Below are 18,305 nucleotides of genomic sequence, written 5' to 3'. Positions count from 1 at the left end.
ACTTTGGAATCATCATCTGGAGGAAGCTGCGGCATGCTTTCTGCGTCACATTTTCATCTTGAAGGGGAGAAAAAAAAGAAGAGGAGTTTAAATAAACGTACTGCATTTTGAGCTAATACAACAGCCAGCTCAACTGCAGTGTGTAGCAGGGAAAACATTTCTTACTTCCACACCCAAAATGGAAAACTTGGCCTTCTCCCATATAAACACTCCAAAGAGCCAACCCAACCATGGGTTTGCAAACTCAATCAAGTGTCCCACCTCTGTTGTGGACACACTCTGATCGATCTGCAGAAACAAAGAGCAGAGCTGGTGCACAGAAATTCAATAAAACCATGAAATTTGGCTGAAAAACAAACAAAAACTTAGCTAATAACTAGGTTTTATACATCCAGTCGCACTGACCAACAAACCCAAACTGTTGTACATTTTCTGCATATATTATAAATGTTCACCTGTCTCCATGTCAGTTTGGAAGAATTATAGTTGCACATTCCCATGACATCCATTGCTGCTCTGAGTTGAAGCCAACTGATGGACAAAAGGGCACCTTCCATATATAAGGCTCTGTAAACGGGTTGTGCAATATGTCAAACCTCTTAATTTTTTCCAGATAGACTTGACTCTAAGTAGTTCATGATAATAGGGAGCCTTACATGTTCCATATTAATTTAGTATCTTCTATATTTTTCCACTTTTGTGCAGGACACCGGGGATCTCAGTCATATTCCATATTCAGAAATGTTTCTCTTAGTTTGATTAAGTCGCGCGGTTCGCCTGCACTGAGTTTTCAAATCCCTCATCTCATATTGATTCAGACATTTTGAGTCAATTTCAAAAGCTGAAAGGCAACAAAACCAACAGCGATACCACTTATTTTTCAGAACTTCAAATTATTTGTCCCTATAGGTCCAATTAGTGCTGGTGGCCATGATTTAATTTAAAATAGATAGCAAGGTGTGGAATATTGCAGCGATGCTCCTCGCGTCAATTTATGTATGTGAACCTGATACGTTTGACTTTTGCAAATAGGGTAAAATACATACTCCGATTTAATATTCAGGAATGGTTTAGCCTGAGAAATCCCTGCTTTACACACCTGACATTTGATCTGTTGTCCACTGTTTGTTCTGCTGGTGCTTGATTGGAAGTTGATAATCAGTTGGATAGATGGACAATATATAAAAAAAACATATTTAATGAGTCATTTTTCAGGAAGTAATCAGTCTTTTGCTTTCTGAACTTCTAACAGATATTAGGTAACAGTAAAAAAGGGTTTCTGTGAGACATTTTATGAGTGTTTGTAGCGTGATTTTACTCAAAGGTGTCCACTGTAAGGTTTCCTTTATGAAATTAAAGAATTTTGTTGTTTTAAGATCAACATGAACAACATCTAAAAATTTCTCTGCTTACAATTAAATTACAATTGTGGTTTTTATTTGCAAAATATGTTTTTCTATAAAGAAAAAATAAAGAAGAAGAAGAATGTAAACCATTCATTGGCTAGGAATCAAAAAAGCGTGTGTGTAATTATGTGTGTGTTCATGCTTTGTTTCCACATCCAGAAGCATTAAGAGCAAATGATGAGGAGCGTGTTGCTGCAGTGATTTAGGGCCCCTGCTAGGGTGGATGATAAAACGGTCCTGCGGAGTCCGTAAGCGAGCGAAAAGACACACAAACAAAAGCATGCAGCAGTAAACACTGATCAGGCTCCATTAAGAGTTCCACGTTCTCGCCTACACAGAAACACGGAGTCCGCGGTCTCCTTTCTGTTGCTGTCTGGTTTCCTCGCTCCTTAAAGGTCTTTACCTCAAAGTTGGGAAAGAAGAATCAGCAGTCCCTTCACTTCCCCATCTCTCTCTCTGCCCTGTGGTGGGGTGGTTATTGAGATCATGGGGTGTCTGAGTGGCAGTGATAACCGGTACCCAGGTGCCAGTGGCACACGGTGTTTAATTAATTAATGAGACCGCGGGGTTGGTTTTCTAATTCCACCTAGCCGGCATCGGGGGTGTGGGGGAGATAGCCGTGAAATGTTTAGGTGTGTGTTTTCAGGCGAGAAAAGGGGAGATGTATGTGCGAGTGCGTGCGTGTTATGGGTGTATATCTATTTTGTTGGCAGTTTGGGAGCTGGCTTCCTTGTTAGTGGGGTATTAAAATATGTATGGAATATTTTTACTCCCACTTTTAATCAAGCCTCTTGATTGGGAGTTAATCACAGGCCAAATGAAGCTGATGATGAAAGAAACACAGTTAGCATTACAGTAATACATCAATCTGAACTCTTCCTCCTGCACAATAACCAGGTCATGGGCCTGAGATATAAACATAATGCAATTACTGGATGGTGCTCAGATGTGTGTGGTGTAGGTTAAGGATCCAATTAAGTAATATCAAACCAAATTCCAAAGAAATCAGTGAGCAAGGATATGAAAAAGACTTTTAAAATAAACTCTATATTAAGACCATTAAATAAAAACAGTTTTGCCAAAACATTTTAATTTACCATGTGCTTAAAGTTTAGCCAGAAAAGTATAAATGATGGTAAAACGTCCATGACATTACAATCAAACATTTTAATGTTATTTAACATTTCAGTGGGAGTTTCTTTTGTGGGGACTCTTGGGTGTTTTTTATTTCTTTCTTAGATGTATGAAAAGTAGCTGTATTCTGCTAATAGTGAGGTAAAATGAATTATAATTAAAACCTCTGTGAGTGAGAGTTATGTCCAAGTGAGATGTGATGGTATTTATTACAAAAAAGAGAAGTCCATCAAAATCCCAGACTGAAAACTGGGATGTTTGGTTTCTTTTAACCCCAACGTTAACTTTACATCAGTAAAAATTTTATTAGATACACCCTGCCAATAATACCCCTTTTTTATTCAGAACTGCATTATTTGTTCATGGCACGGATTCAAAAAGGTGTTGAAAACATAGAGATTTTGGTCCATCTTGACACGATAGCATCACACAGTTGCTGCAGATTCATCAGCTGCACATCTGTGATGTAAATCTTCCGTTCCACCACATCCCAAAGATGTTCTATGGGATTGAGACCTGGTGACTACGGAGGACATTTGAGCACAATGAACTCATCGTTCAAGAACCAGTTTGAGATTATTTGAGTTTTGTGACATGGTGTGTCATCCTGCTGGTAGCAGCCATCAGAAGATGACTGGTACGAAATGTGGTCGTAAAGGCATGGACATGGTCAGCCGCAATACTCAGCTAGTTTGTGTTGTTTAAATGAGGCTTAGTTGGTACTAAGTGAAAATATCTGCCCAACCACCAGCAGCCTGAACCGCTGATATAAGCCAGGATGGATCCATGCTTTCATGTTACTTATGCCAAATTCTGACCCATACAAAATCACAGCAGAAATGTAAACTCATCAGTTTTTCCAGTTTTCTGGTGAGCCTGCCTGTAGTCTTATGCTGCTGTAGCCCATCTGCTTCAAGGTTCAGCATGTTGTGCATTCAGAGATGCTCTTTGATTATAACAAGTGATTATTTGGGATGCTGTTTGTCTTCCTATCTGCTTCTCCTCTGATCTCTGCCATCAGCAAGACTTTTTTTGCCCAAAGAACTGCCACTCATCTTTTTTTTTGAGAGCATTCTCCAAACAACAACAACAACAAAAAACAGCAACAACTTGGGATCCTATACTGGAGATGGCAAAGACCAGCCGGTCTAACACCAATAGCCATGTCACATTACTTACTAACTTCACCTTTCTTCCCTATTCTGATGCTCAGTTTGAACTCTCTCGAGCACGTCTTAAGCACATCAAGTCGCTGCCATGTGATCGAGTGATTACATATTTTCATTTTTGAACAGTTGAACAGGTGCACCTAATAAAGTTGCTGATGAGCATACCTCTGAGAGTTTAAAAACATTTAGAATACATACTATACCACCATCAGCATAATAGACCACAAATGATAAGAAGATGCTTTTATGTGTTACAACTGTATCCTAGGAAAAGTTTGAGCGGCCCCGATTAATAGAACAGAAATAGTTAAGAAAGGCAGCTGAAAGAGGTGAGCTCACACAGAATGTGAGGGTCACAGAATCGCATGTGAAGACAGGAAAAAACTGAAAAACTGCATTCAGTGAAAACACTACAAATACCACACTGAAATATGTAATAAGAATTTGTAATTGATGTTTGTAGAGTACTGCTACACATTCAATAGATTTGTTAGAAAATGTAATATTAGTTTTTAAAAAAGGAAAAAAAGAGGTGGCGTGATGAAAAAAAGGTTTATTGGGTTCAGTCTGGCTTTTTTTTTTTTTAAATCAAGCATCTGCAGAAAGAGAATCCATAATCAAAGCAAAAGCACAACAGGATATTTCATTCAGCTTTCTCTGATGCACGTAGACACAAACATTTAATATAGCTCAGCCTTTCTTGTAACTCTAAATATTTTTGCATTTTGCTCCAGGCGCAGGAGTTTTACTGCAAGCAGAAAAAAAAAGCTTCCTAGATCATAAATGATAGAATGTGCCTTAACAAAAGAAAAGCAGCATTTGTATTCACAGCTCATCTTTAAGAGCTGTTTTACATGGTACATGTTAACAAATTATGTATTTCATACTTTACTACTTCCATAAAGTACTCAAATATATTAGCTTACACACCGTAAATGTTAACACTGTGCAACTCGTACACTCACACACTGGCAAACAGTCTTAGAAGCTGATATCACAAATGAAGGAAATGATTTATTGACGCTCCATAAAACTCTTCTTTCTGTCGGAGCTCACAATAAAACTTATATAATCTCTGCTAGTGAAATATTATAGATAGGCTCTATAAAAATAGCTTTATGGCTACAGGGGGGAAAAAAGCGCTATAACTTGTTCTATCCTGTATATTGTGGTTTGAAACATCTTATTGCTTAAAGACAAACGAGTCCAACATGAACGATTTCCCAGTTCAGGGGTGGGTTATCACGAAAATCTTGGGAGTCTTGTTTCAGATGTAAAGTTTTGAGTAAAAGTTTAGTTAGAAAAAAAAGCTAATAACACAGTAAGGAAGAAAACCACACAGTGTAAGTTAATGATAATATTTAATAGTAATCTGAGATTTCAAGAGTGGTCGTGTACTGTCTGTATATTAAAGTTTTGCTGGAAGTGACACTGCCCCACATCTCATCGCTTAAAAGGCACAGATTGCCCACATACTATGAACCATCACAGTCATTATTGCTCTTATTTTTGTTTGTGTAGGGACTGAATAAAGAATCCACTTTGATAAAACCAGATATCTTTTCACTTCAGACAGAGCCAGGATACCTGATATCACCAGTTTACAGTCTTTGTAGCCCACCAGGAGTGGGGTAAAATAGGTGAAGGTGTTTTGGGAGCTCCCCCAGCAGCCTGGACCTACAGGATGGCTTCAAAGTCACCTGATCCAGTTCTTTCTCTAAGCTTTATCAAAAAGGAAAGTCTAAGCTTAATTTTAAAAGGAAAGTCGGTGTCTGTCCACTGAATTTGGTTTCCATTGACTTTTACTAAAGTATTAGAGAAACAAGAGGTTTACTAGTTCTCATAAGGATTTAATGGAGATTTCATTTAGCAACTGGCTGTTGTGTGCGTCTTTGGCAGAAAGGTTGCAGGAGCTTCCTCGCAGACTCAAAATGACTTTGGCAGGACGGATACAAAACAAAACAAAACCGCATCCCTACCTTAACACAGCATTACACTAAATCCAGTTGTCTTTTGAGTCCAGATTCATAGTCAATGCAAAAATATGAAATTTAGATCAAGTGTTTCATCAAACTCTCAAAAATAATTGTTGAACTATTCCTTTAACCTGCTAAATGCTCCCTGAGCAGCGATCGATCAAGAAGCTCTTGCACAAACAGCTTTACTTATATCATGAACTTCCTGCTTTAACATCTTTGATGTTAAATTTATACCCAAGTCAAGTATATGCCTTAACACACACAAATACACACACACACACATCCTGGCTCCCAGGTTGCTCTTCCTGGAGCAGCAGGGTGATGCAGGAGGAGGAGAAAGGGGGAGTGGGGGAGAGCGGAGAGAAGAAAAAGGAAGAGGCAACAGGAGAACAGACCTCCCATTGAACTTGGCTCGCTTCCAGCACTCATTCACCCAGTAATCAGCTGTGAGTCAGTCAGTCATACCGGCTCTAAACAAACACATTAACATTTCAGTGCGCAATACAGCGATGGCTGCTTGCATGCACACAAGCACAGACTGTCACTGCATTAAAGACGCACACACGCACTACCGGAGCACAGTTTACTAACTCTTTACCTGCATGCGTTTTTGTGAATTTCACTCGGAGAGTGTGTTTTTTTTTCTTTACAGTCTCAGTTTCGCGCAGGTCTTTGATGATCACGAGTGATGGAGAGCTGGAAAGGACAAAGGGTATTTTTTTAAAGTGTGTGGGGGGTGTATTGATAGAGGTGGGGTTGGTGGACTCTCATCAAAGGACGCCATCACTCACCTATGCCCCAAAAGGAACTGTCAGCGTGCAGGTATGATGCCTCGGCACTGCGTGCGAGAAGCTGAGCAGACCCCCGCGCAGCTGGGGAGGATAACCTCCGGTGATTACACTCGCAGGGGTGAATGTCAATCATGCTGGCTGCCATAATGTGTGTATGTATGTGTGAGACAAACCACTCAGTTGTTGATGCAAGTATGCCTTATGTACAACTGTGGATTTTGAGCATGTGTGTCTGCATTAGTGTGTGTGTATGTCTGCCCAGCGATGGCCTGCGAGATTGAGCTGTCAGTCGGCAGGCAGCAGATGAAGATTAATGGAGTGAGCAAACAATAAGAGGCTGGCAATGATCATAAATATGCTAATGGCCATTATCAATACACACTCACTGACATGCATAAGAGACAAAGTATGCAGACGTGTGTGTGTGTGTGTGTGTGTACAGTATTCATGCACAAGGGATTTGGGATAGGAGGTGATTTGGGTTACCCAGTTAAAATCATCCTCCCTCCCTTTGGGATACTGCAGCATCAAAAGACACACACACACACACACACACACACACACACACACACACACACACACACACACACACACACACACACACACACACACACACACACACATTTTTATAGTGGGAGTGTGTTGGCTGACTGATGGATCGGGCACCTGAGCTTCCCATGTGTTATGTTTGGGGTGTGGGCCACAAAAGGGAGGAGGGCTCATTGAGTAGATGATATGATTGGTGTCACATTAAAATCTGTTTATTTAGTGCTTGTGCGCGTGTGAGAAGGGCAGCGGATAGTGATGGTGTCTGTGCCAAGCCTCTGATTAAGACTACAGGTTCGGCTAATAGCACAATGAGAAGCTGATTAAGAGCAGATGAGATGGTAAAAAAAGAAAAGAAAAAGAAAGCAGAGAGACATAAAAGGGATAGATATACAGACACATCTATTCACTAAACTGATGATGGGCCTCTTTGTTGTCTCATCCCATTCTGTGGTTCTCTTGGGTCCCTCCTGTGTCTGTATTGCATGCTCATTTTTTAAATGAATACCCTCTTTCTTTATCTCTCCCTGCCTCCCACTCCTTCCTCTTTGTCTCCCTCACCACCCATCTGGGTCACACAGCAAAAAAGTCCCTGATGTGAAACCTGGTCATCCACTTTATCACCTGAAAACACACTTCTTAACCTCCTTCTACCTGGTTGTCTCTTTTCCCGCCTACTTCTCTCTGCTCCATAGGGTATGCAAACTCCACTGGGAGATGTTGAAGGCTCTCGGGGCTCTCCGACCTTCCTTGTCCTTTTAGCGCACACATGCATACACACACACATACACACACACGTGTACTCCTGCTGTTACAAACTCACACTCTCTGTCCATTTCTGATGGAAAGCGCAATTTGTGTGTGGCAAGAGGGCGATGGATGGAGTGTGCAAAGTAACACAGGGAAGTGGTTATGATTGGGGCTAATGAGCTCACAGGGGATGCTGGGATAGAGGAGGCGGGCCAATGGCAAGCCTGGTTCAGATACACCACTCCCTGGAGGGTCTCAGCTTAGCTGAAACCCATTTCACCTCATGGGAATTTATTTGAGTATTTGTGTGTGTGCGTCTGGGTAGTTGCTGTTTGAAAATCAGCAGTCCCTGTGGTCATTATACACTCATTCTGCTGAGCTGGTTACTACTGGTCCCCATAGACATCGGTAGTAAAGCATTTAGAAGTCATATCAAATCGTTAAGTCAAGGTCACGAGGACCCGCTTGTTTTTTTCCCCGAGTGTTATTGAGTCTGTAATCTTGCTCTTAGAGGCCAAGCAGAACAAACTCATAGAAACTCAGTGATGATCCTTAACACTGCATCAGTGGTAAGTGTGGGTGTGTGCGAACAGGTGTGTGTGTGACAGTGTGTCATTCTGTGTGTCTCATTACCATGCATGGTGTGTCAGTGTTGTCCAGAAGGCTGAGCTTCCATCCATTGCTCCAGGGGAGAGTTATAGATTACTGGCTGGAGCAGGCAGGGGCCAGGGGAGCCGCTGGAGCCCAGAACCAAGAACTGTAGGCTGGGCACGGCTCTCAGCTCATCAGCCTGTCTCTTGAGGCTGCGGAGCTTAACCTGGAGCAAGGCTCTGATTAACCAGACTAATGACAGTACAGCCCCCAGCTCCCACTGCCAACACCATAATCACTGCTTAAGGCCCCAGCCAGTCGTCATGTCTATATGGAGAGAGAGCAGTGTTACAGCTTAATGGATAAGTCTACGGACAACAAGCATTTTAAGTCAACGGTCAATAGAAGCTTTGAGAGTCAATCGCAGGAGAAGGGACCAATGTATGAGGCTTGAATGAGCTCAAATACTTTTTTCTGTTTGTAAGCTGTATCTATGCAAGAGGCTCAGTATGTGAATATAAATATGCACCACCGGGTTTGTGTGTGTCACCACAGTTGGAGGTGTTTAATGAGCACTGATCGATGTCTCATCTGCGCCTCCTTAGCGCTAATGCAAACATTTCATCAGGACAATGGAACCGTTCAGCCTCTGGTACACACAGAGAACCCAACAGACAAACAGCACAAACCAAACAACGTATGCAAATAAGCCAGACAGTCAAGCTTTTGTTCTTACACTCTGTTACAGACAATTACCCAGTAAGTGCAATAAACACACCACTGGTAACAATTTATATCTTTTTAGCATCTTTGAAGGTGTGAAGGAGGTTGGAGTGCAGTCAGCCTGCAGAACAGGCATGCCAATAGTGCTTACTGTCCTCTGTGAGTAAAGTGATTTCTGACAACTCCTAAATTAATCCCTGCAGCTAGATCACAGCCCCGCTTTATGACTGTTTGTGTGTGTGAGAGGGAAAGTTAGAGACAGAAGTAATAGCTTGGTGTTATAAACAGACTCGAGTCGATAAGTGATCTAGCTCCTGCTGGGTGGAGAATGAGAGAATGATATTCAATTCAGACCCCAAAATAGGTAAAAAACAAACAAACAAAAAAAAAAAAACTCCTGCAGGTTTACTGCTGCTGCTGCATGAGGGAATAAAAGGATGACACTATTATTTTACTTTTCCTATAAAGCTAATAGCCGCAGAGGTGAGATATAGTTAAAAGGCAAATATGGGGCAGACTTCAATGAAAGGGTACCTGGTTACTTTACTTTCCCTCTCACACAATTTTTTAAAAAGCATTTCCTCATTTAGGACTTCACATCACAGGTGGGGATTCAGCAATATATGAACAACTTCCATCCCATCTCCAAGCTTTCAATATTAACAAAAATCCTTGAATCTGAGGTAATTTTGCAGTTAAAACAGTTTTTATCTCAAAGTCAAAGTAAACTTTACTGTCATCTCTGCTATATACAGTACAGTAGATAGAGAGATGAGACGAAGCTCCAGTTCCCTTCAGTGTAAAAGAACAACAATAAATACAGTAAGAGTAAGAATAAGAATAAATATAAAGACTGGGGTAAGGGGAGTATATACACTTTGAGGTAAAGGGGTCAATAACATTCTAAAATGTACAATTTACAATCATGATTTAAAGTGGCTTTGAAGTGGTTTAGATGACCAACATAGCAGCTTTACAGTTTACAGTACGAGTATGAGTATCTGGTAGTAGTCTGGTATCATCATAATTGATTTTTGGTTTCAGGATAGGGCACATACCATTACTGCTGCTAGAGCTGTGACAAATGATCTCATAGGTGTCCTGGACAGTACATTGGGTTGCCTTATTTGTGGATAATGAAGTGTTGATTAAAAAACTTAATAATGCTGGTTTTGGTCCTAAGGCTGTGAAGAAATTCTGAAATCTTGTAAATCAAAATCAGTCTGTATATGCAGAGTGCCATAAATCTGATTTTCTTGAGATAACTACTGGTGTCCCACAGGGTTCATTTAAACAAAAAAATCTGGGCAAATAAAATTTCAGCAAAAATACATCTTTATGCTGACGATATTATCATATTCACACATGCACTCTCTGTAGGGAATGCAATACAAGAGCTTTATTTAAAAACAAAATTTGTGGTATTCACAAAAATTCACCCACAAATCTGACATCTGATGGTGAATCAAATAATTCTTGGCTTACCCTTTTTTCAAATAAAAATACTTGTGGAAGCTACTTTTCTACCTATGATGGTTACATGGATTCACTGTTTGATATATGGATGTTTCTGCCTCAGCTTTACTAAGCCATACACCTCCATGTTTTATTATAAATGCAATCATCACTGCATTCACCCCTGGACTCTGTGTGATTTGATGGGCTGGCCGTCACTATTTGCAAAAAAACAGCACTGGTATATTTTTCTCTGATTCTAAGTTCAGCAGCATACCACCTATGCTCCTCTAAATGGTTGCTCAGACATAACTAAAGTTCTGACAGATCTGTGGAAAACAGTGTTCACTTACTATGTACCTTGGACATTTAATAATTTCCAGAAAGCAATAAATGAACATGCCTGTATCTGTTGGTGAAAGTTTCATAAGGAATGCAGTGAATGAAACCTGTAGATGTTTTTCTTGTGAGGCCATTCATATTTTATGTAATTGGCATTTTTTGTATTGTATATTATGTTGTACTCCCTGCATTTTGTGTTGTTTATGTGTGTCATTTTTTAAATGTTTTGAGATTGTACAGCATCTACCTTGGCCAAGTCTTTCCTTTGAAAGAAATTTGAATGCAACTTCCTGGTTAAATAAAGGTAATATTAACATAAACAACCGTGTGCATCTGAGATTTTTGGGTCTTTAGTGTATGTGGGAGACTCAAGAATAATTTGCAGTACCCGTATTTGTCCTAATTAAAGACAGCTCTTAAACCTAAAATCTCACCCCTTTTTAAACCGCAGTTGGACAAAAACCTCTATAGGAAATGAGGAATATGCTATATTGAGTTTGGACTACATGAGCAATACTTGTAATATCAGATATATGATCGGTTTTGGCCATCCATAATCCATAGGATGTATGCTATAAGGTGACAGAGGGAAAGAAGAAGGATGCAAGACTTATGTTCCAGTGGCCACTTTTCAGTCTGCAGAAACTCTTATTGGCTGACAGCCCTGACTTAGCCATTCACGTTGCTGCTGATCCTCCATAACATGCAGAGCTTACCTTGTGTGTCCACATGCACAGCTGTGTGCAGCTGCTGAATGGACCACTCATGCAATATTTTCTGTTAGTGTGAGTTAAAGCTGCGGCTTTACAAGTGCTGGTTGACAGCTAAGCAGAAGAAAGATCCAGGCATGCACTCAGAGCAGCTGCGTTTCTGAATGGATCCCGCCGCCATTGTTCTGCTGTCACTAACTCATCTCTCAGGCCCAGGAGACACACCACTGACATTTACCAGACCCACACCACTCCCCCTTCCCCACATATCCTTCCTCTCCTCTCTCATTCTCCCTTTCTCTCTTTCTCTCTCTCCTACAGCTTCCATTGAGTCCCTCGCTCATTCTCTGCTTCTGTCACTCCATCTCTATCTATGGGATGATGTATGGGGATGGATCAGTGTGGACACGTGTGTGTGTGTGTGTGTGTGTGTGTGTGTGTGTGTGTGTGTGTGTGTGTGTGTGTGTGTGTGTGTGTGTGTGTGTGTGTGTGTGCAAGAGAGAGTCAGAGTAAGTGTTTGTGTTAATGAGTGGCCCTTTAAGGCTATTAAGCTAAGATTGGTATGCCCAGAATCCCTCATTACCCAGCAAGCAATGCCCCCTACATGGAACGGTAATTGGGAAGGAGAGAGAGAGAGAGAGAGAGAGAGAGAGAGAGAGAGAGAGAGAGAGAGAGAGAGAGAGAGAGGGTGAGAGAGACAGGGAGAGAGGGCTGAGGTGGAGGTGGAAATAATAGGAGGATAAACAAGGGATAATTGGGCGGATTGAGACCAAGAGAAGCATTTGATCAGGCTGATTTGTGTCTGCAAAGAGAGAGATGATGTGAAGAGCAGAGAGGTTAAAGGTCACACACTCTAGTATGTATGCACACGTATGACACGCACATGCTTTACATGCATGAGTGGTGCTCTATAGACCCAGACCTGACATAAGCTTACAGATACATACATGCATACATGCACGAAGACATACTAAGACATGCATGAAAGATCAGGCTGCAAAAGCAATCTTTTAAAAGGTTCATAGTCCCACAGAAGGTTCATACTATGAAACAAAATTTGAGTCAATATCAGTCTGACTTTGGGAGTTCTGATTTATTTAGAAAAATGTTTTTTACTCTGTCAGGCTGTGCGACCATGGATGTCACTCAGACATCTCTGACAGTCGCTGCAGTCTAGATACACTTTTAGTCAGTTTTACACAGTGATACATCAGCATCACCCACAGGACACAGACATGAACAGCAAAGATTCACAGCATTACTGGTGAAATCCTTACCTGCTGTTGCTGCCAAAAATCTTAAACTCTGATGGATTTCAACTTGCTTTGTTTTAACAAAAACACTGAAGTATTAAATTCAAGTGACTTTCTCTTTTTGGTCTTTCCTTGTGTTTACATTTAGGTAATTTTATCAACCACACACTTGCTGATTTATTTTTAATAAAAATGTAAAATAATACTATCCATTTTGTTTTTCTAAAATAAACTTTAGATTTGCAGATACTTTTGATAAGTGTTTATGTATGGACATAACATTTTGATGTCACCCTTCTGCGTTAGGGGCACTTGGAATGATTTACGGGCATTTATAATTCCCATCTGCTGCAGATCCTCCTGGTTTATTTATTTTTTCGTCTTTGTCTTGTACGTCAGCGACTTGACATTAAATTTGGGACTTACCAGAATTTTTTCATCTGGCTCTTCTTTACAGATTTGTTGATAAAGTACAGCAAAGTAAAGTGTAAGATGCTCTGTATGATTCTATGATGAAACTAAATAAAAGTTCAAAAAAAGAGCAAACCGTGGATTTATGTCGCCATCAAGTGGCAGGACTGTGACTTTGTGCACTCACAGAGAAAACGGGACAGAGCCTCTTTTTCTTTTTCGGTGGGCCGAGGTACCCGACTGTAGGATCTGACTATAGTCAGCTGCGACATAAGATACCATCTGGTCGCCTGTCCAAGGGGAAGTGTCAGGAAGATTACACGGAGTAGACCCAGGACTCAGATACCTGGTAGAAAATGGATGTGTGGATGCAAAAGTACTTGTTATGATAAATTAATGTAAGGTCACATATCTACTCAAAGTATGTCCACGATCATGCCCAGCTAAAAAGTCCCTGCTCACTTTGAATGCTCACTTATATGTAGCTACCTGGACTGACACGTAGTGACATTAAGCACCACATTTAGAAATGACGTATAATACTCCCAGAGAGTGCATGTGAACATAGTGGATATGCAACCATTTTTTATGGAACAGAATCTGGACCTTTTAAAAATCGCATATATGCACATATAACAAGCAGAGTGATATAGATTAAAAACAAGAGGAAAAACAGTGTAAAAGGAACAGCTTATATTCGTGTCTTCAGTAAATAATTTTCGGAGAGAGGAGTGCAAACATGATTGGTAATTTTTAGGTTAGGTTAGATTAGATTACTTCCAAATTTTGGATGAATAAACACAATTTAACGCATAGCTCGTCAGAACAATAGAAGCTCTGTGGTATATTTGGTGTCAGTGACTAGGACTAAAATTCCGATTGCAGCCGAGGCAATAAAATCTTACTCTACAGGCTAATTATTTTACATTGCATCATCTTATACTCCAAACATGTGAAATACTGTGTCAGCTGTTGTGGAAACGTTGTTCAATCTCCAATTGATCGATGGTGACAGCAGCACGTAGCGTCTGCTCATTGGACGTTACTGTGATTGACTGAGGAGACGAGAGGAGAGGGCGGCTGGGCGATACCATTCATCCGGCCCAACACCGAAAAATAGCCTATGAAAAGATTAATGAGCTCTAGAAGCCATCAGGACTGCGGTTTCAAAGAGGATTATGGGCGTGTAGCTGAATTCGATGGTAAGATTACGAATCTGGGTAATTTAGAGCTGGATTAGCCTCCTAATCAGACGCGGTGTCCCCTCGCATCCCTGCGAATAAACAGGATGAGGAGACGGTTTTGTGACGCTGCAAGGAAACCTGCGAAGATGCAGAAATTCAAACAGTGATGGACATCCAGTTTTCTTCCAGATCGGTTTAACCGTTTTTGTTTTTTGTATTTATTGTTTTACCAGCGTTCCCTTTTTTGTTGGTCATGATTTTCCTGCGGAGGCTTGTGCAGCTTTCGGTGCTGCTGATCCACGCTGGATGGTGGGGGGTCGCGCCGAGCCCCACCGATGAGGGAGCACTCCGGACTGGCCACGGAGAGCACGGAGAGCCTGGACACCAAGAGCCTCACAAGGACTCCTACAGCACCTTCGCCTCCGAGTTTCTGGAGTCCAGATATCTGTCCGATGATGGTGAGGATGTCACTCAGTCCACTAAAGATGAGCAGCTAGTGGTTTTGTTTGCATGCTTTTTTTCCACACACAAGCACACAGGGCCTAGCACGGGCAGGACAAAGGTTAATATGTGCCAGTGTTGTCTTGCATCCAACCTGTCACCTCAATATGAGGCCTTTCAGCACCCAGGCCAGCTCCCCGATGGTAGCTGCCCACCCCTTCCTTCTCCTCACCCACACACAGAGTGCAGATGGCCTCTCCTCAGTTGGCCTTCATCACTGAATACATGTATCAGCTATTTAGTGTGTAATCAACAAAATTCACGTTATTTATTTACTTATTTGCTGTGTTTCGCAGGTTACCCATTCCCCACAGCACCCCCAGTTGACCCCTTTGCCAAGATCAAAGTCAGCGACTGTGGAGTAACAAAGGGCTGCATAAGGTTAGAGATCCACCTCTGTCTTTCTCTAAAAAGAGCTCGAGTGTTACTGTAATCCCTGGGGGTCCTTCATCCCAGATGCTCCTGACGTCAGAGAGCCAGAGCTAAACATGGGAACGCTCAGCAAGCTAATCTTTCTTCTTTGTAACCTGGATTCAGTTTCTTTTAAAAAGTGTCCTCATTTGTTTAGATGAGCTCTGTCTGCCCAGCTGAGATCTTATCTCTAGTGAATGACTGTGAGCATTTGCATTTATTTATCTGCACTCAGGTACGGGAAGCCGGGGTGCGATGCAGAGACGTGTGACTACTTTCTGAGTTATCGTCGCATCGGGACAGATGTGGAGTTTGAGCTGAGCGCAGATACGGATGGCTGGGTGGCTGTAGGTTTCTCATCTGATAAGAAAATGGTGAGCAGCTCTGCAACATCTCTGACTGCTAAAAGTTACACAGGTCTTATTTGGGACAGCAAACCATGTGTTTGTATCTTTTGGGCTGCATATAATTATGATTTTTTTGTTTTATCGCTTCAGGGTACAGAAGAATTAGCAGTCCCACGTCAAACTCATGGATAAGAATTTTTTTTGACTGTAAGAGATTGAACCAATTAAATATGAAATTCAGTGACTCAGCAGGTCTCCACAATAAACTCTCTGTGTCAATGTTTCAAAACTTAAAAAAACATATATTAATTTATTAGCCAGTTTGTTTAATAAAAACATTGTTTGGGTTAAAGTAAACCCTTTCACAATTTAATCCAATGAGGCGAAGCTTGTGCTGTTTTTTCCCCCAGGTCAAAACATTGACATCACAACAGTGCGACTGATACGTTGCAACCACAGTCCTGGAGCAACATTTATGTAACTTTTTGCGAAGACTAAAAGCATGATATTGCATCACATGCAATATCATGCTGCATGCATGCATCACAGTTGCTGCAGATTTCTCAGATGAACATCTGTGATGGAAATCTCCAATTCACCATATCCCAAAGGAGCTCCATTAGATTGAGATCTGGTGACTATGGAGGCCCTTTAAGTACAGTGAACTCGTTGTCATTTTCAAGAACCCAGTTTGACACAATTTGAGCTTTAAGACATGTTGTGTTATCTTGCTGGAGGCAGCCATCAGAGGATAGGTACAGTGTGCCAATAAAGGGATAAATATATTCAGCAACAATCTCAAGAATGGCTGCTCACTGGATATTTTCTTTTACAAGGAATTCTTTGGAAAACATAGAGATGTTTACATGGGGAAAATCCCAGCCGATCAGCAGTTTCTGAAATACTCAGATTAGTCTGTCTGGCACCAGCAACCAAGTTCAAAGTCACTTAAATCACTTTTCTTCCCAATTCTGATGTTCATTTTGGACTTCAGAAGGTCATCTTAATATCTTAAATGTTTAAATGCTTAAATGCACTGAGCCATGTGACTGGCTCATGGGTATTTTATTTTTTAATGAACTGGCCTGGAAGTGTATATTTTACTTTGACTGTATCATAATGGTCAGTTTTTTCAAGAACTAAATTTATGCACATTTTGGAAATAACACTCTTTGTCTCCTTAGGGAGGAGACGATGTTATGGCCTGTGTGCACGATGATAACGGGCGCGTGCGGATACATCACTTCTACAACGTCGGCCAGTGGGCCAAGGAGATCAAGAGGAATCCGGCTCGAGACGAAGAGGGCATATTTGAGAACAACCGCGTCACCTGCCGTTTCAAGCGACCGTTATATGTCCCACGAGAGGAAACGCTTGTGGACTTACACCTCTCGTGGTACTACCTGTTTGCATGGGGACCTGCTATTCAAGGTGAGCGATGAGTTTTTAGCGTCAGATTACACTGCCCATTTTTTTAGCCCTTGCCCGTGACATCTCCTTCATCTTACCTGTCCAACAGGTTCCATCACGAGGCACGACATTGACAGTCCTCCAGTCAGCGAGCACATGATCAGCATCTATAAGTATGTGGACATCTTCATGCCCTCCACAGCTTATCAGACATTTAATTCTCCCCTCTGCTTACTGCTCATAGTAGCTCTCACCTTCTACCTGCTGATGGGGACGCCATAACGAAGCACAGCACAGCACAGCAGAGAGAGGATGAAGCAGCAATAAAAAAAAGTTTAAATCTGATGCCACATACAAGTGCCCTCTTTGCACAGACTGTGTTAGATATATTGAACATGAAAGACTATATATTCATAACTCACACAGCATCTTGAAGTATTAAAGCAACACTCTAGAGGTGATATGTGCTGATCTGAGTATTAGACAAGAGGGCAGAGTAGTAGTAGTAGTTTAAAATAGGCCAGTCATTTTCAGTGTTAACGATAGCTTCCAGTTATATAAAAATATGAGGACTCCATTCCAACAAATACATCTCACAAGACTTTGAAACCCTGCATGCACTGGAAAATCTGGGAATGGTTTCAGACACCCACCGTGCACTGGTGAATAATGTCAAACTTTGCCAAAACAACGGGTTTCTGAGGATGAAAGGAAAATAAAACAGCTCTCACAAATGCTTCCCGTCTCCTCACCCTGCTACGTTTCTGTGGATCTCAGCCTTAAAAAAATAAAATAAAAATGTTGTTTGCTGGTGTTAGAAATATGGACTGCAGGGTTTCAGGAACAACCCGGTGCATCTACTATGTAAAAGATTTTCGTATACTTTTTTTTTACATCCTTGTCTGATTTCATCATCTCACTTCCTCAACCACAGTAACTGCTTTGTTTATCAGTACTGTGACACTGTGACTTACAGCAAGACTGATGAGAAGAGTTACTACTATTGCCTGTTCAAGCAATAACACGGTTAACAGAAACATTTTGCTCTTATATGAAGTAATATTTTTTTCCCCTGGGTTGCTATTGTAGCTTTTGAAGTGTATTAAAAATGGTTGAATATGTTAAGATGTCTCCCACTGAAACATCTGTCGCTGCTGTGCTTATTGCTAAGAACACAGTCTATACAAAATAC

At 41.1% G+C, this 18,305-nt stretch overlaps 1 protein-coding gene across 1 annotated transcript; it reads left to right on the top strand.

Annotated features, from left to right (window-relative positions):
* The first annotated feature begins 14,324 nt into the window (after positions 1–14,324).
* Positions 14,325–18,236, top strand: frrs1l (ferric-chelate reductase 1-like). Its single transcript, XM_085422853.1, has 6 exons — positions 14,325–14,462; positions 14,678–14,902; positions 15,242–15,326; positions 15,592–15,730; positions 16,888–17,134; positions 17,223–18,236. The coding sequence occupies exons 1-6, from the start codon at positions 14,384–14,386 to the stop codon at positions 17,393–17,395; spliced, it is 948 nt and encodes a 315-aa protein (XP_085278979.1). The 5' UTR covers positions 14,325–14,383; the 3' UTR covers positions 17,396–18,236.
* Positions 18,237–18,305: the final 69 nt, after the last annotated feature.

The sequence above is a fragment of the Rhamphochromis longiceps genome, linkage group LG11 (genome assembly GCF_057381845.1).
Source record: "Rhamphochromis longiceps isolate RC_006_pf linkage group LG11, R_longiceps_female_GT1.1, whole genome shotgun sequence".
In the NCBI taxonomy this organism is placed as follows: Eukaryota; Metazoa; Chordata; class Actinopteri; order Cichliformes; family Cichlidae; genus Rhamphochromis; species Rhamphochromis longiceps.
Note: the sequence above shows the minus strand (reverse complement) of the source record. Positions and strands in the feature narration are given on the sequence as shown.